At 43.0% G+C, this 23221-nt stretch overlaps 1 protein-coding gene across 1 annotated transcript; it reads right to left on the reverse strand.

Moving 5' to 3' along the window:
- LOC143315639 (uncharacterized) lies at positions 1–22956 on the reverse strand. The gene is made up of 12 exons (XM_076722966.1): positions 22928–22956; positions 13841–13919; positions 13465–13681; positions 11480–13310; positions 11218–11391; positions 9460–9633; positions 8106–8279; positions 4845–5018; positions 3507–3680; positions 2897–3070; positions 1798–1844; positions 1–1629 (listed from the first exon to the last, which is right to left on the reverse strand). The coding sequence occupies exons 1-12, from the start codon at positions 22954–22956 to the stop codon at positions 1076–1078; spliced, it is 3801 nt and encodes a 1266-aa protein (XP_076579081.1). The 3' UTR covers positions 1–1075.
- Between the last annotated feature and the right edge of the window lie 265 nt (positions 22957–23221).

The following is a 23221-nucleotide window of genomic DNA, read 5'->3' on the forward strand; positions in this document are numbered from 1 at the left end:
GCTTACTTTTGGGGTATTTGTGTATATGTATTTTAAGTTCTGAAAGGTTATGTTTGACTGTGCCACACGGGTGAAAGATAACAAAAAACTAAATATTGTGTCAAGTTATTTAAATAACAGGATGTGTATTGTAGGAATGTCGTATACTGTACTGACACAATAAAGTATAAAAAAAAAGTTTCCTTTTTTTCAGTTGTTTCTCATGTACCGTTGAAGTTTGAAGACTTTTCTAAAAGTCTTTGACAGATTTGTTTAACAATGATTTCCAAACTTGTTTTTCTGCTTTCGAAGATGAAACTTGACTCCAAATCAAAGTTTGAGTCACAAACAGTATCACGACATGTTATCAGACACCAAAACCTCTGCTGGTCAAACTGAAGACTTGTTGGTGGTAATAAAGTTGTTTGAATGAAGTGGACGTCTGCTAACGAGGTCCACGTCCCTCAGGTTGTCTCTGGTGTTGAGGGAAACCTGTGCTGCTCTCGCTGTGGTCACTTGTCTTGGATTTTGAAGGTTGCTGTCTCCTTCCTCATGTCTTAATACGTCAACAAACAGTTCAAGTGTTATCACTCATCAGGAATTAGTTTGTGCTCACTTGATTCTTGGTTCAGCTCGATGTTGTTGAGTAAAATGAACCATGAAAACACAACATGAAGTGAAACAATCACGATGATATCTGATATTTTAACAGTTATCAGTCTCCTTGATTTCTAATAATCTGTATCAGCCCTGAAAAAACCATATCGGTGGACCTCTAGTCCTGATCTGAGAGACACAACAAACACTCACAGCGACATTCAGCTTTGATTGGAACAAGATCCAGAATTGAAATCAACACACAGCTGAAGGTTCAAGTCAACAGTGTTTCCACAGTTTAATGATCACAGCTTCCATCTTTAAAGGACTGGAAGTGGAAGAAGTTCACAAAGTAAATGAGAAATCTTTTCAATCATTTTCAACAAAGTTCATTGATCAGTTTATTCCAATAACCTGAAAGACTGATGTGACTGAGATCCTGCACAGACTCAACTGATCTGTTCAGCAGTGTTTCTCAAACAGGAGGAGACTCTCCCTCCTACAGAGGACACAGAGACACTGAGGAACCAGACCAGGACCAGGAACAGAGCCCAAAGCCAGGATAAAGAGGTTCAGTGAATGTGGTGTTGAAGGTGTGGAGGTGGATCAGTGAGTCAGAGGAGACTCTGTAGAAGGACAGAGTGCCAGCAGGACAGTCCACATACACTCCTACTCTGTGAGAGACAGAGGAGGAGGAGGAGGAGGAGGAGATGATGGACATTGTTCTGTTATTGTGAAAGACAGAGTAATGACCATCAGAGCAGTCCAGTCTCCAGGACTGATCATTCTCTCCAAACACACACTCATCACTGTCTCCTTTCCTTCTGATTCTTCTGTAACTCACTGATACAGAAACTCCTCCTCTACACGTGACCTCCCAGTAACAGCGACCAGTCAGACCAGTTCCACACAGCAGCTGAGGCCACCAGTCAAACCTGTCTGGATGATCAGGATATGACTGATCCTCCTTCACATACGTCATCGTCCTGTTGTTGTCAGACAGTTTGATGTTTGTGTTCACTGTGTTTGTGTCCAGTTTGAGTTCACAGGAATCTGATGGAGAGAAGAAGAAGAAAACAGCTGCAGTTATTGATCCATCATCTGTTGATTGATGGACAGTTTGATGATGACATCAGAGATGTGAATGAGTGATGTCACAGTTTGAAGATGGCTGAATGTGCTCTGCTTTGTTTTCATCAGTCAAACTAAAGACACACTTACACTTCCTCAGACCTGGTCTCAACCATCGGACTCCAGCAGGCTCCACCCTGAAAGGAGGAGGGGGGTCAGAGCAGCATGTCCTCTTTCAGCATGCAAACATGGACGTTACATCACTCTCACACACACAAACACAACATGTTGATCCGGCCTGCTTCTCCCTGCTGCCCCTAAACCTCTTCAGCTCTGCTCAGACACTGACAGCGACACTGATTCTCTCTCATCATTAAATCTGCCTTCATCAGCTCATTTCCTCATTTCAATCTGTTGCTGACTTCTATTCTAAGCTGCTTCACTCATTGATCGCTCTCTCGCTCTCCCACCTGTGATGATCAATAATCAGTCTGACTTTGTCTTCACTGAACAAACCAACAGAGCTTTAATCATTGATTATTGGACACGGTTCTCCTCGTCATGTCCCATATGTGACCATGCTTCATGTGTTCATTAGAAGTGTGAATACTGTCAATAAATTCAATATCTGAGACAAGTCATCATGACTCTGTTATGTGGAAATCTTTTCATGTCAAACTTCCTGAAGTTCACCAGAACAAGAAGAGCCACTTGATGTCTGCACATGGAAATATTTACAAGCCATGTTTGCTGTGAAGACCATGTTCAGTCCAATTGTTCTCCACTGATGAAGGAACAGTCCAACATTTTGAGGAAAACACTTGAATGAAGCATCTCAAAAGTCCTGCTCTGTCCTGTGGTTGTGAGGTTCTAGCAGTTTGAACTAAATAGAACTGCTTTGGACTTATTGGAACTTATTATAACCCTTTTGAGGACAAAAAGGACATTTGTCAAACTGACAGACAGTTCTTTTTCCATGCAGAGATCTGTCCAAACTGCATCAATTATGACCAACAGGTCATGATCATGTTTGTTCCTGGAGATGTTCTCCTTGAGACCTCCAACACAAATATGTCCTTTTCATGTTCAACCAGTGTTTATGTTGTGATCAAAGGACAAAGGTTTCCTACATGTGTGATTGTTCATGTCTCACTCACATCCACCATCAACCAAAAAGACAGACAACATGTTTCCAGCTCTTCCTCCTCTTTCACACTGACTGACTGTGGCTGCAGCAGCCTCTTCATACCTGAGAGTGTCCAGTCTGCAGTGAGGATCCTCCAGTCCAGCAGACAGCAGCTTCACTCCTGAGTCTCCTGGTTGATTGTAGCTCAGGTCCAGCTCTCTCAGATGGGAGGGGTTGGGTCTCAGAGCTGAGGCCAGAGAAGCACAGCCTTCCTCTGTGATCAGACAGCCTGACAGCCTGAAAACACACAGAACAACACACATGGAAGATCATCTGAGGGTCCTGCTGTGTCCGTCAAATCATTGCTCTCAAAACGCAGAGATCTGATAGTCTGAGCAGCATCATGTGGGAGGATTTACAACACATAACAATTCTCAACAGTTTCTGTGTTTGAGGTCAATGACTTTACACTCGACACTTCACTTCCTGAGGTCCTCAGCGACACCTTTGTGGTAATTAATCATGACTGAATCAGGAATAAAGTGACGTCCACTAATCAAAGTCACATGACAACAACACAGAAATGAGGATTTCCATCTCAGCCAGACTTCATTAATGAAATGAACATTGAGAGAAAACATCTGCCAATCAATGTATGTATATGTCAAACGTGGACTTCTGAGGTTAAAGAAAGACGTCAACGCTTTTACAACAAACAGTAGCTTGATCTGACCTGAGAGTTTCCAGTGCACAGTGTGGACTCTCCAGTCCAGCAGACAGCAGCTTCACTCCTGAATCCTGCAGGTTGTTGTGACTCAGGTCCAGCTCTCTCAGACTGGAGGACTGGGATCTGAGGACTGAGGACAGAACTTCACAGCTTCTCTCTGAGAGGTTACAGCCACTCAGTCTGAAGAACAAGAAAAAGAACATTTATTTTAAAATGTTTAGTCTCTTCTCAGTATGTGTTCAAATCTTTGCTGTTCCATCATAAACATGTTGTAGATGTTGATTCATTGTCTTCATGTCTGTAAGAACACAGTCATGTGTCCTTCATGAGGGGACAGTGTCAGACCTGAATCCAGTTCCTGAGTCTCATGTTTAAACCTGCTGGATGAAGTTTAAAGTTTCAGACTCTCGAATGTGCAGTTAGAAATAAACAGGAGGCTCTGAGAGTGACTGAGTGCTGAAACAAATATATGAAGTGAACGATTTAAAGGATCAGCAGTTTTCTGCGAGCATTCCTCTCTCGTCTTACGTGCAGCAACAGTCTTGATTTTCCTCTTTTATTTTTTACATTCTCCAAAGCTCTCCATTATAACAACCTGTTCCTCTGGACTGAAGGAGGGGGGACATGATTGGTCCTTTTTGTGGTGACAAAGAGTCAAATGATGAAGCAAACATCTCTTTTTATGGGAACGTGCACAGAGCCTGATGAAGGAAACCTGAGTTAACAAAGGAAGCTGATAACCACCGTCGTGATGCCGTTATCTCTGCCTGGAGTTCATGTTTAGTTGAGGCAGCTCACACAGAGGAAGCCTGGCTTGGTCCAATTTGTTTTGTCCTTCATCCCACTGAGCTTCACATGAGACAGCCTCTGTGCTGGACTCAAACTGCTGACTCATCGTCCTTCAGAATTCATGTTTCCCATGACTCAGCACTCTGATCAATAGTCAATTCATCAGATTTAATGACCCATGCTGCACGCACCATGCTGAAAATATTCCTGCACACATTTTAATTACAAATACGCAAAATATTTCTACAGCTATGAAACTTTATGACACATCCGCAAACTTGAATTTTAGGGATTTTTGTTTTTAGTTCACACATTCAAACGTGCACACATTTTTCTGAAATGCACAGAAAAGATGATCTACAACTGTAGGCTGGGAAATTTTTCTGATCATCATTTCACAAACTCAAAATCATCAATCTGTCAGAGATCTGAAGACAAACAAAACAGACTGAAAGATTCAAATCCTGACATGAGAGAGACTGTTTAAACTAAATGAACCTCTAAATGTACAGAACTAACTTAAATCTGTCAACACAAACAGTAACTTGATCTGACCTGAGAGTTTCCAGTGGACAGTGTGGACTCTCCAGTCCAGCAGACAGCAGCTTCACTCCTGAATCCTGCAGGTAGTTGTTACTCAGGTCCAGCTCTCTCAGACTGGAGGACTGGGATCTGAGGACTGAGGACAGAACTTCACAGCTTCTCTCTGAGAGGTTACAGCCACTCAGTCTGAAGAAGAAGAAAAAGAACATTTATTTTAAAATGTTGAGTCTCTTCTCAGCGTGTGTGCAAATCTTTGCTGTTCCATCATAAACATGTTGTAGATGTGACAATAAATCATCACTGAATCAGGAATAAACATACATCCAGAAACCAACATCACGATGTAAGAAATGAATCTGGGAGAAAATGAGGCTTATTGATATTTTGAGTTTTTGTGAAATGATGTTCAGAAATAATTTCACAGCCTTCAGTCGAACATCGTCTTTTGTGTGCATGTGAAAAAATAGTTTGCACGAATCTGAATGTCTGAGTTTGATTTAAAAAATCTCACAAATGAAAGTTTAGCTATAGAAATATTTTTCCATGTTTGAAAAGGTTTTGTGCAAACAGATAATCTGAATATACTTCAGATATTTTCAGCAGTGAAGTTTCAGAGTCTGAGAGACTGAAACACAAATTTCCTATCTTTGTGAGTGACACTGAAGTTTCAAGCTACAAGTTCACTGAGCTGGTAGGAAAAAATTCACTGAGCGTCTCTCAGTCCACGCAGGCGTCCATTCATTGTCCTCATGTCTGTAAGAACACAGCTGTGCTGCTGTTCCACTGACTGAAAGCTCAGAGTTGTGTGATATATTCAGAGGAACAGTTTGAGTCAGCCATAGAGGCTGTGTTCTGTGGAGCTCTGGTTGTGTCTGTGGTTGAGGTTGTCACAATCCCTCCTGATGGCCACACACATAAAGCACCACTGTGCTCCATTCGCTGGCGAGCTGGACCCAGACCCAGCTCTGAGACTGGACCAGCACCTGCCAGCTGGACCAGCTGAGGGAATACATTCTGCCTGCAGACCTGCTGAGCCAGACGTTCAAAGCCGTGTGACCACAGCAGAACAAACCTGATGCTTCATGTTGTTTTCAGCCACAGGAACCTTCTTGCATTTGGCTGGTAATCAATCATTTTGTCTCTGTTTGCTTCAGGTCACATTAACATTTTAAAACTGACACAGCAGATCTTCAACACACTAAAAGAATGATGAAGGTACAGAATCTAGAGACCACTTTGGATTCTGGTTTTATGTTTGGTCCTGATTTACTGTCAGTTTCATTTGACACTGCTGGTACTGCAGCTAATAGAACAACTGATGAGTTTATTGGTATTTATCATTGGCTCATAACTTTCTGTCAGCATGTCTCTCTTGTTTTATTTGCAGGAACAGTTTTGATGAACCAAACATCTCCTTTTTGGAATCTGCACAGAGGCTGATGAAGGAAACCTCAGTGAACAAAGAAAGCTGTTTTGTCAAATTTACATCGTAGTTCATCCTCCAGAGCTACACGTGATACAGCCTCTATGCTTGTCAATACAAACAGTAACTTGATCTGACCTGAGAGTTTCCAGTGCACAGTGTGGACTCTCCAGTCCAGCAGACAGCAGCTTCACTCCTGAATCCTGCAGGTTGTTGTTACTCAGGTCCAGCTCTCTCAGACTAGAGGACTGGGATCTGAGGGCTGAGGACAGAACTTCACAGCTTCTCTCTGAGAGGTTACAGCCACTCAGTCTGAAGAAGAAGAAGAAGAAGAAGAAGAACATTTATTTTAAAATGTTGAGTCTCATCTCAGCGTGTGTGCAAATCTTTGCTGTTCCATCATAAACATGTTGTAGATGTGACAATAAATCATCAGTGAACCAGGAATAAACATCCAGAAACCAACGTGATATGATATAGAAAATAAATCTGGGAGAAAATGAGGTTCATTGATATTTTGAGTTTTTGTGAAATGATGTTCAGGAATAATTTCACAGCCTTCAGTCGAACATCATCTTTTGTGTACATGTGAAAAAAATAGTATGCACCAATCTGAATGTGTGAGTTTGATTTAAAAAAATCTCACAAATGAACGTTTAGCTGTAGAAATATTTTTCCATGTTTGAAAAGGTTTTGTGTAAACAGATAATCTGAATATACTTCAGATATTTTCAGCAGTGAAGTTTCAGAGTCTGAGAGACTGAAACACAAATTTCCTATCTTTGTGAGTGACACTGAAGTTTCAAGCTACAAGTTCACTGAGCTGGTAGGAAATAATTCACTGAGCGTCTCTCAGTCCACGCAGGTGTCCATTCATTGTCCTCATGTCTGTAAGAACACAGCTGTGCTGCTGTTCCACTGACTGAAAGCTTTTGACAGTTTGAGTCAGTCATAGAGGCTGTGCTCTGTGGAGCTCTGGTTGTGTCTGTGGTTGAGGCTGTCACAATCCCTCCTGATGGCCACACACATAAAGCACCACTGTGCTCCATTCGCTGGCGAGCTGGACCCAGACCCAGCTCTGAGACTGGACCAGCACCTGCCAACAGCAGTCTGTCCAGCCATTGGATGGACCCTGCAGTTGCCATCTTCCCTGATGAGTCCTCTCTCTCTGGTCAAAACAAACCCTGCCCACACCTGACCTGCTCCAGCCGAGGTTCTGTTCACAGTTTCAAACCAAACTTTAATTCTTCTCCTGATGGTTTTCTCTATGAGGATCCAGACTCTCATCTGAGGGAATACGTTCTGTCTGCAGACCTGCTGAGCCAGACGTTCAAAGCCGTGTGACCACAGCAGAACAAACCTGATGCTTCATGTTGTTTTCAGCCACAGGAACCTTCTTGCATTTGGCTGGTAATCAATCATTTTGTCTCTGTTTGCTTCAGGTCACATTAACATTTTAAATCTGACACAGCAGATCTTCAACACACTAAAAGAATGATGAAGGTACGGAATCTAGAGACCACTTTGGATTCTGGTTTTATGTTTGGTCCTGATTTACTGTCAGTTTCATTTGACACTGCTGGTACTGCAGCTAATAGAACAACTGATGAGTCTATTGGTATTTATCATCAGCTCGTAGCTTTCTGTCAGCATGTCTCTCTTGTCTTATTTGCAGGGACAGTGTTGATGAACCAAACATCTCTTCTTTTGGAATCTGCACAGAGGCTGATGAAGGAAACCTCAGTGAACAAAGAAAGCTGTTTTGTCAAACTTACATCGTAGTTCATCCTCCAGAGCTACACGTGATACAGCCTCTATGCTTGTTAATACAAACAGTAACTTGATCTGACCTGAGAGTTTCCAGTGCACAGTGTTTACTCTCCAGTCCAGCAGACAGCAGCTTCACTCCTGAATCCTGCAGGTTGTTGTTACTCAGGTCCAGCTCTCTGAGACTGGAGGACTGGGATCTGAGGACTGAGGACAGAACTTCACAGCTTCTCTTTGAGAGGTTACAGCCACTCAGTCTGAAGAAGAAGAAGAAAAAGAACATTTATTTTAAAATGTTGAGTCTCTTCTCAGCATGTGTTCAAGTCTTTGCTGTTCCATCATAAACATGTTGTAGATGTTGATTCATTGTCTTCATGTCTGTAACAACACAGTCATGTGTTCTTCATGAGGGGACAGTGTCAGACCTGAATCCAGTTCCTGAGTCTCATATTTAAACCTTCTGGATGAAGTTTAAAGTTTCAGACTCTCGAATGTGCAGTTAGAAATAAACAGGAGGCTCTGAGAGTGACTGAGTGCTGAAACAAATATATTAAGTGAACGATTTAAATGATCAGCAGTTTTCTGCCAGCATTCCTCTCTCGTCTTATGTGCAGCAACAGTCTTGATTTTCCTCTTTTATTTTTTACATTCTCCAAAGCTCTCCATTATAACAACCTGTTCCTCTGGACTGAAGGAGGGGGGACATGATTGGTCCTTTTTGTGGTGACAAAGAGTCAAATGATGGAGCAAACGTCTCTTTTTATGGGAACGTGCACAGAGCCTGATGAAGGAAACCTGAGTTAACAAAGGAAGCTGATAACCACCGTCGTGATGCCGTTATCTCTGCCTGGAGTTCATGTTTAGTTGAGGCAGCTCACACAAAGGAAGCCTGGCTTGGTCCAATTTGTTTTGTCCATCATCCCACTAAGCTTCACATGAGACAGCCTCTGTGCTGGACTGAAACTGTTGACTCACAGACCTTCAGAATTCATGTTTCCAATGACTCGGCACTCTGATCAATAGTAAATTCATCGGATTTAATGACCCATGCTGCACTTTGTGAAACCTCACTGCAGAAAATATTCCTGCACAGATTTTAATTACAGATACGCAAAATATTTCTACAGCGACAAAACTTTATGACACATCCGCAAACTTGAATTTGAGAGTTTTTTTCCTCTTAATTTTCACATTCAGACATGTCCACACATTTTTATTACATGAATAGAAGAGATGATCTACAACTGCAGACTGGAAAATTATTTCTGATCATCATTTCACAAATTCAAAATCATCAATCTGTCAGAGATCTGAAAATAAACAAAACAGACTGAAAGATTCAAATCCTGACATGAGAGAGACTGTTTAAACTAAATGAATCTCTAAATGTGCAGAACTAACTTAAATCTGTCAACACAAACAGTAACTTGATCTGACCTGAGAGTTTCCAGTGGACAGTGTGGACTCTCCAGTCCAGCAGACAGCAGCTTCACTCCTGAATCCTGCAGGTTGTTGTTACTCAGGTCCAGCTCTCTCAGACTGGAGGACTGGGATCTGAGGACTGAGGACAGAACTTCACAGCTTCTCTCTGAGAGGTTACAGCCACTCAGTCTGAAGAACAAGAAGAAAAAGAACATTTATTTTATAAAGTTGAGTCTCTTCTCAGCATGTGTGCAAATCTTTGTTTTTCCATCATAAACATGTTGTAGATGTTCATTCATTGTCTTCATGTCTGTCGCAACACAGTCTCTCGCTAATGTGCAGTTAGAAATAAACAGGAGGCTCTGAGAGTGACTGAGTGCTGAAACAAATAAATGAAGTGAATGATTTAAAGGATCAGCAGTTTTCTGCCAGCATTCCTCTCTCGTCTTATGTGCAGCAACAGTCTTGATTTTCCTCTTTTGTTTTTTACATTCTCCAAAGCTCTGAATTATCACAACCTGTTCCTCTGGACTGAAGGAGGGGGGGACATGATTGGTCCTTTTTCTTGTGACAAAAAGTCACATGATGGAGCAAACGTCTCTTTTTATGGAAAAGTGCTCAGAGCCTGATGAAGGAAACCTGAGTTAACAAAGGAAGCTGATAACCACCGTCGTGATGCCGTTATCTCTGCCTGGAGTTCATGTTTAGTTGAGGCAGCTCACACAGAGGAAGCCTGGCTTGGTCCAATTTGTTTTGTCCTTCATCCCACTGAGCTACACATGAGACAGCCTCTATGCTGGACTCAAACTGCTGACTCATCGTCCTTCAGAATTCATATTTCCTGTGACTCATTATTGACCTATTGACATATTGACCCTGATCAATAGTCAATTCATCAGGTTTAATGACCCATGCTGCACTTTGTGAAACCCCACTGTGGAAAATATTCCTGCACAGATTTTAATTAGAGTGTGTGGATTTCTCCTTATTTCAAATATGTTAAATGGTTAATACTGTTTTATACTGGTGCGAGTTCATAGCGCCCTCTCGGGTCCACCGTGTACTGTTTCAGTCAGTGGTTATTATAACTTGCCATACCACATTTTGACCGGTGAAGCCGAGTTGGTGAGTGAATCATTACTTGTGCTAAATATCATAAAAATGTTCGTGTATGAAGGTTACATAATGGATAATGTGTCTGTGGCATTAAGGTAGTGATTTTGTTTAAATTTGTGTTTTTCAGTTGATTACCTGCTTCTGTAGCCTACTGCTACTACCGACGGCACGATCAATGTTTGTACTAAGTCAAAGCATGTGTGGAGTTGCCGACGAAGAAAAATAAACACCTGGGAAAAGACAGAGATTGTGTCGGAGCTGAGTATGACACTGTTTCACCAGTCAAAATACACCCCGTGCGGTGAGATTTATTAGATTAACCCAGTTAGTTTTATAAAACCGTACATACAGATACGCAAAATATTTCTAAAATTTTATGACACAGTCGCAAACTTTTTTCTTAATTCACATATTCAGACAAGTGCACACATTTTTCTGACATGCACAGAAAAGATGATCTACAACTGCAGACTAGGAAATTATTTCTGATCATCATTTCACAAACTCAAAATCATCAATCTGTCAGAGATCTAAAAATAAACAAAATAGACTGAAAGATTCAAATCCTGACATGAGAGAGACTGTTTAAACTACATGAATCTCTAAATGTACAGAACTAACTTAAATCTGTCAACACAAACAGCAACTTGATCTGACCTGAGAGTTTCCAGTGCACAGTGTGGACTCTCCAGTGCAGCAGACAGCAGCTTCACTCCTGAATCTTTCAGGTTGTTGTTACTCAGGTCCAGCTCTCTCAGACTGGAGGACCGGGATGTGAGGACTGAGAATATAACTTCACAGCTTCTCTCTGAGAGGTTACAGCCACTCAGTCTGAAGAGACACAGAAAGATCACCGGAAGTTATTTATTTTTCTCTTGTTAAAAGATAGAACATTTATTAATGACTAAAGTCTACTTACAGAACTTTGTTGGAGGCTTTGACCACTGGCAGCAGCCTCAGAATAGCCTCCTCTGAAGCAGAGAATTTCTTCAGGTCAAACACATCCAGATGTTTTTCTGATGACAGTAAGATGAAGACCAGAGCTGACCACTGAGCAGGAGACAGTTCATCTGTGGAGAGACTTCCTGAACTCAAGGACTGTTGGATCTGATCCACCAGAGAACGATCATTCAGTTCATTCAGACAGTGGAACAGATTGATGCTTTGCTCTGCAGAAGGTGTCTCTCCAATCTTCTTCTTGATGTATTTGACTGTTACCTGACTGGTTTTTGAGCCACTTCCTGTCTGTGTCAGCAGGCCCCGTAGGAGAGTCTGATTGGTCTGCAGTGAAAGACCCAGGAGGAATCGGAGGAACAAGTCCAGGTGTCCATTTGGACTCTGTAAGGCCTTGTCCACAGCACTCTGGTGGAAATGTGTTAGTTCAGGTTCTTTGTCTTTGAAGACTTTTGTGAACTGGACAAGTTTAGACACTGCACGTTCACGGGAGGTTGTTTGTTCTTCTGACAGCAGATTGACTCCAGACTTGATGAAGGTCATATGGACATGAAGAGCAGCCAGAAACTCCTGAACACTCAGATGGACGAAGCAGAACACCTTGTCCTGGTACAGTCCTCTCTCCTCTTTGAAGATCTGTGTGAACACTCCTGAGTACACTGAGGCTGCTCTGATATCGATGCCACACTCTGTCAGGTCTGATTCGTAGAAGATCAGGTTTCCTTTCTGCAGCTGCTCAAAAGCCAGTTTTCCCAGAGAGTCAATCATCTTCCTGCTCTCTGGAGTCCACTGAGGATCTGACTCAGCTCCTCCATCATACTTCATGTTCTTCAGCTTCAACTGAACCACCAGGAAGTGGATGTACATCTCAGTCAGGGTCTTGGGCAACTCTCCTTCCTCTCTGGTCTTCATCACATCCTCCAGAACTGTAGCACTGATCCAGCAGAAGACCGGGATGTGGCACATGATGTGGAGGCTTCGTGATGTCTTGATGTGGGAGATGATTCTGTTGGCCTGCTCCTTGTCTCTGAACCTCTTCCAGAAGTACTCCTCCTTCTGTTCATCAGTGAACCCTCTGACCTCTGTCACCATGTCAACACACTCAGGAGGGATCTGATTGGCTGCTGCAGGTCGTGTGGTTATCCAGAGGCGAGCAGAGGTAAGCAGTTTCCTCCTGATGAGGTTTGTCAGCAGCACATCCACTGAGGTGGACTCTGTAACATCAGTCAGGATCTCATTGTTGTGGAAGTCCAGAGGAAGTCGACACTCATCCAGACCGTCAAGGATGAACAAAACCCTGAACTCTTCAAACCTGCAGATTCCTGCTTCATTGGTTTCAGGAAAGAAGTGATGAACAAGTTCCACCAAGCTGAACTTTTTCTCTCTCAGCACATTCAGCTCTCTGAAAGTGAATGGAAACATGAACTGTATGTCCTGGTGGGCTTTGTCTTCAGCCCAGTCCAGAGTGAACTTCTGTGTTAAGACCGTCTTCCCGATGCCAGCCACTCCATTTGTCATCACTGTTCTGATTGGTTCATCTCGTCCAGGTGGTTTAAAGATGTCTTCTTGTCTGATTGTGGCTTCTGGTCCGTGTGGTTTCCTGGATGCTGTTTCAATCTGTCTGACCTCATGTTCATCATTGACCTGTCCAGTCCCTCCCTCTGTGATGAAGAGCTCTGTGTAGATCTGATTCAGGAGGGTCCGCTTTCCTGCTTTAGCGATCCCCTCAAACACACACTGGAACTTCTCCTTCAGGTTAGATTTAAGTTGACGTTGACAAACTGGAGCAAAATGTTCTGAATGAAGAAACAACAAATAAATCAATAAGTGATTGATAAAGTTCAGATGAGAATTTAATGTCCTTCTCTGAACATATTTTGGTCCATCTGTTGAGACATCAGTGAATGTTCCACTGATCCAGCAGTTAAACCTTTAGAGAAATCCTCTTACTGCTCTGCAGATGCTCAGCCAGCTCCTCCTCCTCCATTCTCCTCAGGAAGTGCTGTGTGATCTTCAGAAATGCCTCTCTGCTGCGCCTCCTCTGCTCTGCATCGTCATCGTCATCCTCCCCCTGACTCTCTAAGCATTCTGGGTCATCCGAACTCAGAATGGTCTTGACCTTCTTCAGCTCGTTCCTCACAAAAGAGACAATGTTCTCCTCCAGCAGCTGGAACAGAAGATGATATGAATGACTCAAACTGAAATCATGGAAGCAAACATCAGATCCATGTTGGACAGACTGACGGTCCACTGGTCTAAAAAAGTGCAACGTGGAGATTATTGTGAACAGAACAGATGTGAAAGCAGCTGTTGTACATGTACAGACCACAAATATGGAGTCCAGGTGGGTTTGATGCTGCTGGGCAGACTGACCACTGGGAACCTCTGAGCTCTCCTGGTGGACTCTGTGGAGGAATCATGAAGAATTAGCTCACATCATGTCCGTCCACACAGAGACAAACACCAGCTGAAGGTCCTTTGAGCTGAAGTGTTGATTCCAACAGTGAATCAGATGGTTTCCACTGACATTAAAGTGTTGCTCGTACTGCTGATCCCACCGTGAATCAACAGTCCAGTCTGCATTTCTGTGCGGCTTTCACTTTACTGTGTTGGTTCACCAGCTTGTCTGGTTGAGTCCCTCCAGTTCTCATTGGCCCCTATAATACTGTGGACAGCATCACACAGCTCACACAAGCTAACTGGATGTTAGCTTGTGTGAGCTGCAAGCACAAATTGGCAGTGAGTCACAATAAAGTGAGTGAAACATGAGAAAAGCAAAGAGAGAAGCAGAGAATACTGGATCAAAGCAAAGCTGAGGGTGATTTCACATCCAGCTGTGTTTCAAATGAAAGCTGGAACGTTCTTCTCTGGACTACATGAAGGAAACAGGTGCAGCTGTTGCTCATAGAAGTTGTTCTGGCTCTTCACAGAGGCACAACTCCAGCCTGATGTGAGGCGCCATGATGCCGCCGTCAGTGTCGTTCTTGACTTTGTGAATCCATCAGCAGCATCAATCACAAACAGACTGTGTGTTTCCTCAGACTCTCTGTGTTGCTTCATTCTGTGTTTCACAGCAGCTGATCTCAGTCCAGCTGTTATCACTGACATGTTTGTGTTTGTGTTGTCACATGACTGAAAACCACAACTTGTTGATTTGATGGAGGAACTCAGTGGAATCAGGGTTAGCCTTCGTTAGCATCTGTTAGCCTCAATCAAGTCACTGTTTTATACTCATGCAGTCATCAGTCAGAAGGTGTGTGTGGAGGAAATGTTCAACTGGAGTCAAGAGTTGAAGACTGGTTATACTGGGCAGCTTCCACATGTGAGGATACAAACGAATGAGAAGAAGAACGATGCTGAAAATAAACAAACAGGTTTCAAAAATTTCTCTGATAAATAGTTCAAACAAGAATCCGTAATATTTTAATGTTATTAACAGTTTACCTCTTTGCAGCAGACGGTCGATCTACTTTAAAGTCAATGAGGCGATCAATTGACCGTTCACTCTTCAAGGACACACAGCTGGGTTCAGGTCCAGGCTCAGATCCAGGTCCAGGTTCAGGTCCAGGTCCATCAGAGGCTGGTCTCCCATCGATCCTGTCAGACACAGAGGAAGACCACCAGGGATGGAAATTCACTTTTTCTTCTTCAGACTCAGAAGTTGCTGGAGAAACTCGCAGCTATCAACAAGAAAAGGATCAACACACCAAAGTTCAATCAAACATGAAGCTGAATGATTTCAGTCTGTGGATCATCGCTTCATTTGTCCATCAAATCTTGGACCAAAGCAGGACTCAACGGACTGATTTCTGAGCAGATTTTACTGTGATTGACAGACAACAAACTAAACTGTGGAGTCCATCAGCACCGACTCTGTTGGTCTGTTTTCTAACGTTTGCATCACGAGACTCAGCACAAATATCCTGACTGTTATTTAGAGACGATGGTCACTGAAGCATTTTAGTCCAACATTCAAAGAGGAAGTTTGATGGTAAAGAGACTTTGGAAGGTCCCCACTGGATTTGTGCTGAAGCCTCATATTGTCCTCAGCTTTCAGTGTCCACATGTGGACATGTCAGTGCTGTTTAGGGACAGACTGGACAAATGTCCTTTAACACTAATCTAGCTCTAACCTTCATCATCATTCTAGGACAACATGAACATTAGAAGGACAACTGGTCAGACTGGATTTAATGAGCACAAACATCAGCAGTGGACAACATGAGGAGGACATGTGGACATTTCAGGTCAAATTGTCCAACACGAGTTTAATACTGAGAACAACTTACTGTCTGTCAGAGACATGTTGCTGTTTAAAATGAACGAGGCCATCCATTGACTGGTCACTCTTGAAGGACACACAGCTGGGTTTAGGTCCAGGTCTAGGTTTAGAGGGACGGACTCCCTCCTCTCTGTCCTCACACCGATTCATGCTGCTGAACTCACGTCAGCTCACACACACTTTGATCTGGAGAGGAAACACAAATCATTCATGTGCACATCAGCTGAATTCATCCTTTCATGGTTTCTCCTGTCCAAATATCAGCTGCTCCTCCTCCGATTGGCTGTTATCTCGTCTTTCATATCAGTGTCAGCTGAATGCAGTCAGACAGCAGTGTGAGGCCGAGCTGCTGTACTTCTATCAGTCCACTAGATGGCGCCATGAAGCTGCAGTGAAGTGAACACACACTTGATGCCTGGACGACCGTTGACATCCACTGACACACACTGACTGAATCTGACAGGAAGCTTCAGTTTGTGGAATATTCAGTAAATTCAACATGACTGAAAGTTTCTTTACACCTGAACGATCCTCGATATTAACAAAGTGGTCGTGACGTAAAAGTCGACCGACTGTGACAAAGTGTCTCCAGATGATTGTGATGGACCTCAGCTCGACACGTTCGACAGGTTTCACATCGAGAATTGTTCTTGACATTTTACTGCATTCGTAGATTTTACATTGAATTATTCTGCTCTGTTGTTCTTTTGCACAAAACCACCATCACCTTTGCACTGCCCTCATTCCCACTGTCTCAGGTTTTGCAGTATAACTTGAATATTATGTTCATACTGCACACAGTACATGATTATCTGTGTATATGTGTATGTATACATATGTACTGTATCTTCCTGTAAATCTAACTTAGTTTTCCTTTTTATTTCTTTTGTGATATTGTTCTAAACTTTGCTCTGTTTCAGTGTTTTATTCTCATGTCAAATCTTGGAGGAGCTGTAACTGCATTTCATTGGTCAATCCTGTTATAAAGATAATAAAGCTGAACGCTGAACCTTGATAAGGAGCCAAAGTCCACAGAGGCAGCGCGATGATTAAACTGAGATCAAAAATGAAGCTTCACTTCACACAAACTAATGTGACAGCAACAAATATTAGATTTCACCTGTGAGAACAAAGTCCATCAGAACGGCTCCTTGAACAGTTAGATTACTGGATTATTGTATCACTGATGGATAACGAGTACTTTAATGTTGGAGTTGGTCGTGGAGCAACTTTTAACTGTTTTATCGATTTTAGGAAGTTTAACGGACTGATCATTTGTTTTGATTTAAAGTCTTAATTTGAAAAGTCACAAAATGAAGTAAAAGTCAAATATTTATGTAGTAGAAATATTCAAACAAAATACAAGTACTTCTAGACTGTACTTCACTGCAGTACTTGAGTAAATTAGTTTCTTTCCACCACTGAGAGATCCTTTCAAAATAAAAGCCTGTCTCAATCAAGCCCTCTCAGGTCATATTAAAAGAGGAATCTTTGATTTGATTCTTGATCACATTGAAGCACAAAGTGAGAAAAAGAAGCGACACTCGTTGCTGTTGGAGGAGAGTTCAGAGCTCTGACAGCTCATTTAGTGACACAGTTACAGATTGAATTGAGAAATAAAAGGTTTCAGCTCCTCACAGCCCTCTGAATGCTCCTTCCTGCTGTCTCCACATCAACTATTGAGGATCAACTCGCTCTGCTTCTGCTCTTATTCCAGCGATTACACTCACAAACATGCACACGACATGGCCGATGTTTTTAACGGAGCTGCTTTCAGCTCCTTCGTCCAGAGTTCACAGTTAAACTCAGAGTTTGGAGAAACGATGGACGGAGCTGCAGATCGATGCCGTTTGTGCTGAAGCTAAGCTAACGACAGCTTGTGCTAACGAGTAAAACATTTCAGAGTTGATTCTTTACCTTCAGCTGGAGGCTGAGACGGAGAAAACAATCTGTTCCACAACATCCAGAGAGAATGAAAGTACAGTCCAAACAGCCAGAGAGGCCTGAGAGAGTTAAACTTTAATCAGATCTGACTGACACTGACATCAGTTTTCATCAAGTTCATGTTTTATTGAGCAAATAAAGATGAAATACATGTTGACCCTTGATCGCTGCCAGTTGCGGACGTGTTCATCTGGGCTGCAGGAAGTGTCTTTAGTGAGCTTTAAAACCTGAGATCACTTTAACTGAGTGTTAGTTACTGTGAACAAATCAAGTTATTCTCTGGTTTTATCAAACAAAACTGAAAAAGTCAAACAATCCAATAATTCAATGAACATTTTTATTTCTACAGAGACTAAAATCACTGATTTTTACTGTAGTCTGGAAACAAAAACATGCTGAAGTACATATGAGACGATAAACTGCAGTTTGTGTAAGTGGACATTGTCAGGGACACTTCCCAGCATGCACCACGACAAACACACTCATGGCTTTAAGTTTCACTGGATGAGTGTTGCTGCTGTTCCTGCTGTTCCTGCGTTTTCCATCTGGTCGTACAATCAACGAGTTCAACATGAGCCTCTGATCAGTTTGTCAATCTGACATTTTTAAAAGAACTTCATCACATCTGAGGAAAATCTCAGCTGCTAGTGCTTTTCCATCCCATAATCTGGACAACAACAACATATATGGACTTCTGTCAGCAGGTCTGCCTCACAACCAAAACCATCATGAGGTCCAAAACCACAAGCCCTGCTTCACCAAACAGCTCAGTGAACTCAGAGCTGATTCAAGCACCAAGACCAGAACCAGCAGCCGTCTGGAACCCACTCAGGACCATCACTGCCTACAAGAAGAAAGGTCCTGCTATCAGCCCGTCCTCCAGAGCAGCTGAGGAACTCAACACCTTCTACACCAGGTGTGAGAGGTCCCCGACCACAAACTCTGATGGCCCACTGTCCTCCCACTGAGGGTTCTGCATGATGTCAGAGCCAGACAGCAGGCCAGGAGGACAGTGGCAGTGGTTTGACTCTAAAGTTCTGGCCATCTCTGACACATCGGACCGTTATTGATACTTGAATCATTTACATTAACGCTGCAGCAAGTCTGTCTTTATTTCTGATGGTTCACACTGGATTCATTTCAGGAACTGAAGAGAAAATCAATCAGCGTCTTCAAAAACTCTGGATGTGCTAATTTCTGCCTGCGACTGAGCTTTAAACACAGTTTTCTTCAAACCAATGAAAACATGGTGTGAAGCTGTGAGAATATTTGAAGCTGTTCCAGTTAAAGACCAGCAGAGACGGACTCCTGTTTCAATAAAGCTTCATGAACAGAAAGAAGACAAACATCAACATCCAGCAGCAACTCTTCAAAGTCAACCATCACAATGAAAATCCACACAAACCATCAGCAGCACAGACTGCTGCAGCCACCAGAGGGCAGCATCACACTGAGCTTCACAGGCTCACCTGGTCAGTGACCAGCGGCCTCATTTATAAAACATTGCATAGAATCCAGACTAAAAGTGTGCGCGCGCCCAAAAGCTGAAAATGGCGTACGCCAAAAAATATTCGGATTTATAAAACCGTGCGTACTCACACCTGCACGCAATTTTCCCTTTATAAATCACACTCCACCTGGAAGATTGCGCAGGTGGATTCACCTCACATCCCGCCCCCGACACACCCACATTTTACCATGAATGGTCAATGCAAAGTACCTCATGAATGTCTTTGCAAATAAATATGCCTGCTGATCAATGGCATTTTACGTTCGATCATGGCAGAGAAAAGAAAAAGAATTATAGCAATGTGAGTGCAGTCAATTGCGCCAATTACATTTGGGAAACCGGACATTGCTGCAAATTGCCTTTTAATGTTGGCCTGTTCACCCACAGTGTAAGGAAACCTGATTTATCGACTGGTCATTTTTATAATGCCATCCAAAACGGCTGGCATTATGGTGCTGAGGGATGGCTGCGATATCCCAGACCTAAGGACATAATTTAACTGAATTATATCATACCCAAAAGGGGCTTTAGACAGACAATGTAACATTACATAATATTAATCATATCAAACACTTACCTGTCGGCTAATTCCCGCTGAATGGAGCCAGTCGCCAGAAACCCCAGAGTGGTCAGCACCTGGATATGCACCGGGATGGCGCGGTTCCGGCGGGTGGGTCTATCTAACACTGGGCCCAGTTCAGCACATAGATCCAACAGCACCGCTCTAGGGAATCTAAATCGGCTTATTAGCCAGTCATCATCATGGGCCAGGAAATCTCCGTGGTCCCTAAAACTTCTCTCCATCCTGATCCTACCATTTGCGTGATCTTCCAGCAGTGCCAGCGCATCCATTGTGCAGCATTACGCACGAGTGTCACCGCACTATTTATATGCTTACTCAGCAAATTGAATGATTGTTACACACCTTGTCAGAATTACTACTAATCCATCAGTGCCATCCACTGCTCTGTATCATTTGAAGATGGAAGTATGATATATGAATATTGTGCATACAGTAGTAGGCCTAACGGCTCGGTAAAGGAACGCATCTATAACACTGCAGACTTGGGTGTTTATGATTACGCGGGTCTATAAGTCTGATATGTGATGACATTAAATGTATGAGATCAATCTGGCTTCAATTCACCACCTCACCATCTGCACCGCCAGTTCCCCCTGTCTCCAAAATGTTCGTACGCAAGCATCAAAGTTGGCGTACCGGTGCGCACATTCTCACGCTAAGTTTATTTTTATAAATCACAACCTTTGCGTAGGAAGTTGCGTACGCAACTTTCAAGCCCCGTTTTGTGCGTAAGCAAGTTTTATAAATGAGGCCCACTGACCAGGTGAGCCTGTGAAGCTCAGTGTGATTCTGCCCTCTGGTGGCTGCAGCAGTCTGTGCTGCTGATGGTTTGTGTGGATTTTCATTGTGATGGTTGACTTTGAAGAGTTGCTGCTGGATGTTGATGTTTGTCTTCTTTCTGTTCATGAAGCTTTATTGAAACAGGAGTCCGTCTCTGCTGGTCTTTAACTGTAACAGCTTCAAATATTCTCACAGCTTCACACCATGTTTTCATTGGTTTGAAGAAAACTGTGTTTAAAGCTCAGTCGCAGGCAGAAATGAGCACATCCAGAGTTTTTTAAGACGCTGATTGATTTTCTCTTCAGTTCCTGAAATGAATCCAGTGTGAACCATCAGAAATAAAGACAGACTTGCTGCAGCGTTAATGGTGTTGAGTTCCTCTGCTGCTCTGGAGGACGGGCTGATAGCACGACCTTTCTTCTTGTCGGCAGTGATGGTCCTGAGTGGGTTCCAGACGGCTGCTGGTTCTGGTCTTGGTGCTTGAATCAGCTCTGAGTTCACTGAGCTGTTTGGTGAACCAGGGCTTGTGGTTTTGGACCTCATGATGGTTTTGGTTGTGAGGCAGACCTGCTGACAGAAGCTGATCTGGAGGTGCAGCTCAAAAAATTTGAATATTGTGAAAAAGTTCAATATTTTTTCAGTCATTTCAGACAGTGAAACTCATGTATTCTATAGATTCATGACACACAGAGTGAAATATTGCAGCCTGTATTTCTTGTGGTGTTGATGATTACGGCTTACAGCTAATGAAAACCCAAAATTCAGTCTCAGAAAATTAGAACATTGTGAAAAAGTTCAATATTGGAAACTCATGGCGTCACACTCTGATCAGCTAATTAACTCAAAGCACCTGCAAAGGTTTCCTGAGGCTTTAAATGGTCTCAGTCTGGATCAGTAGGCGACTCAATCATGGGGACGACTGCTGACCTGACAGATGTCCAGAAGACACTCATTGACATACTCCTCAATGCTGGAGGCTGGAGTCAGTGCATCAAGAGCCAACAGACAAACGTGTTCTTGAAATGAGCTACAAGTGTCACAGTCCTTGTGTCAAGCCACTCCTGAACCTGGACTAAGGAGAAGAAGGACCATTGCTCAGTGGTCCCAAGTCCTCTTTTCAGATGAAAGTACATTTTGTATTTCATTTGGAAATCGAGGTCCCAGAGTCTGGAGGAAGAGTGGAGAGGCACAGAATCCAAGTGGCCTGAAGTCCAGTGTGAAATAAATCAACATACTTTTCACAAGTTGGACTTTTTTTGTTATAAATCCTTTTTTTGGATTGATCTTATGAAATATTCTAATATGTTGAGATGCCGGATTTTTGATTTTCATGAGTTGTAAGCCATAATTATCCAAATTAAAACAAGAAAGGTTATAAATATTTCAGTCTATGTGTAATAAATCTAAAATATGTGAGGTTTTCACTGTTTGAATTAAATAACAGGAAAACATGAACTTTTCCATGATATTCTAATTTTCTGAGATGCAGCTGTTCTTGTACTTTACTTGAATATTTCTGCCAGGTTTCACAGCCAAGATCCAGGTTCTGTACAGTGACATTGTGAGTGTTCTGAAAATTAATGGAGGTCTGAGCGCCCCTTTTAGTGTTCAGAGGGGGGTCAGACAGGGCTGCTCTTTGTCCGGCATGCTCTACTCATTAGCCATCGAGCCTCTGCTTCAGACACTGAGATGTGATCTGAGTGGTGTTCGTTTGGCTGACTGTGACGTCTCTTTAAACTGTTAGCATTCGCAGATAATGTCATCGTCCTGGTCAACACACAGAGAGACATCGATACATGAATACAGTCAACCTGTTCACTTCCGTATCATCAGCCAAAGCAAACTGGGGGAAGAGTGAGGCGGTCATGGTGGGGACAGGCTGGGAGATCGGCTCAGGCTAGCTGGAGGATTAGTCTGGAAGAAAGGGGGGCTAAAGTATCTGGGAGTCTTTCTGGGAAGCAACATGTTTTTACATAAAAACTGGGAAAAAGTTTTAGAAAAGGTCAAAGGTCGGCTAATGAAGTGGAAGTGGATTTTACCCAAAATGTCTTACAGAGGCTGTTTTCTGGTCATTAACAATCTGGTATCTTCTGCTCTGTGGCATCGGTTGGCCTATGTTGATCCTCCAGCTTCTTTTCTATCACAAATTCAGAGAATTTTAGTAGATTTCTTTTGGGACAGGTTTCACTGGGTCCCTCAGAGTGTCCTGTTCTTTCCGAAGGAGGAAGGTGGACAGGGTCTAGTCCATCTGGCCAGCAGGGGAGCTGCATTTCACCTCCAATTCATCCAGAGACTGCTCACTAGACCCACGGACCTGGTGTGGAGAGCAGCATCCTGTTGCATCCTGAAGCAGTGTGGTGGTCTGGGACTGGGCCTGCCTCTGTTTCTGATGGACTCCAGCAAGCTGAACACCTCACCTCTGCCAGCCTTCTACAGAAGTGTTTTTACAGTGTGGTCTCTACCGAGAAAGCAGAGGCAGGAGCAGGACGACTCTCTGTGCTGGCTCCTGCAAGAACCTGTGCTGCATGGAGGAAGATTGAATGGTCCCATGCTCTGGAGGACGCCTCAGGGCAGTCACGATAAGAAACTGCCGGTAAAATCCTTGAAC

The sequence above is a fragment of the Chaetodon auriga genome, chromosome 23, assembly GCF_051107435.1.
Source record: "Chaetodon auriga isolate fChaAug3 chromosome 23, fChaAug3.hap1, whole genome shotgun sequence".
In the NCBI taxonomy this organism is placed as follows: domain Eukaryota; kingdom Metazoa; phylum Chordata; class Actinopteri; order Chaetodontiformes; family Chaetodontidae; genus Chaetodon; species Chaetodon auriga.

What these genes read in the sequence shown, in the direction of transcription:
- LOC143315639 (XM_076722966.1), bottom strand. Translation starts at nt 22,956, where the DNA reads ATGCAACAGGATGCTGCTCTCCACACCAG. An exon ending in GGCTGAGCATCTGCAGAGCA is followed by an intron (nt 13,311 to 13,464) that starts GTAAGAGGATTT and finishes TTCTTCATTCAG; the next exon opens with AACATTTTGCTCCAGTTTGT. An exon ending in TGTGCACTGGAAACTCTCAG is followed by an intron (nt 9,634 to 11,217) that starts GTCAGATCAAGT and finishes CTTGTTCTTCAG; the next exon opens with ACTGAGTGGCTGTAACCTCT.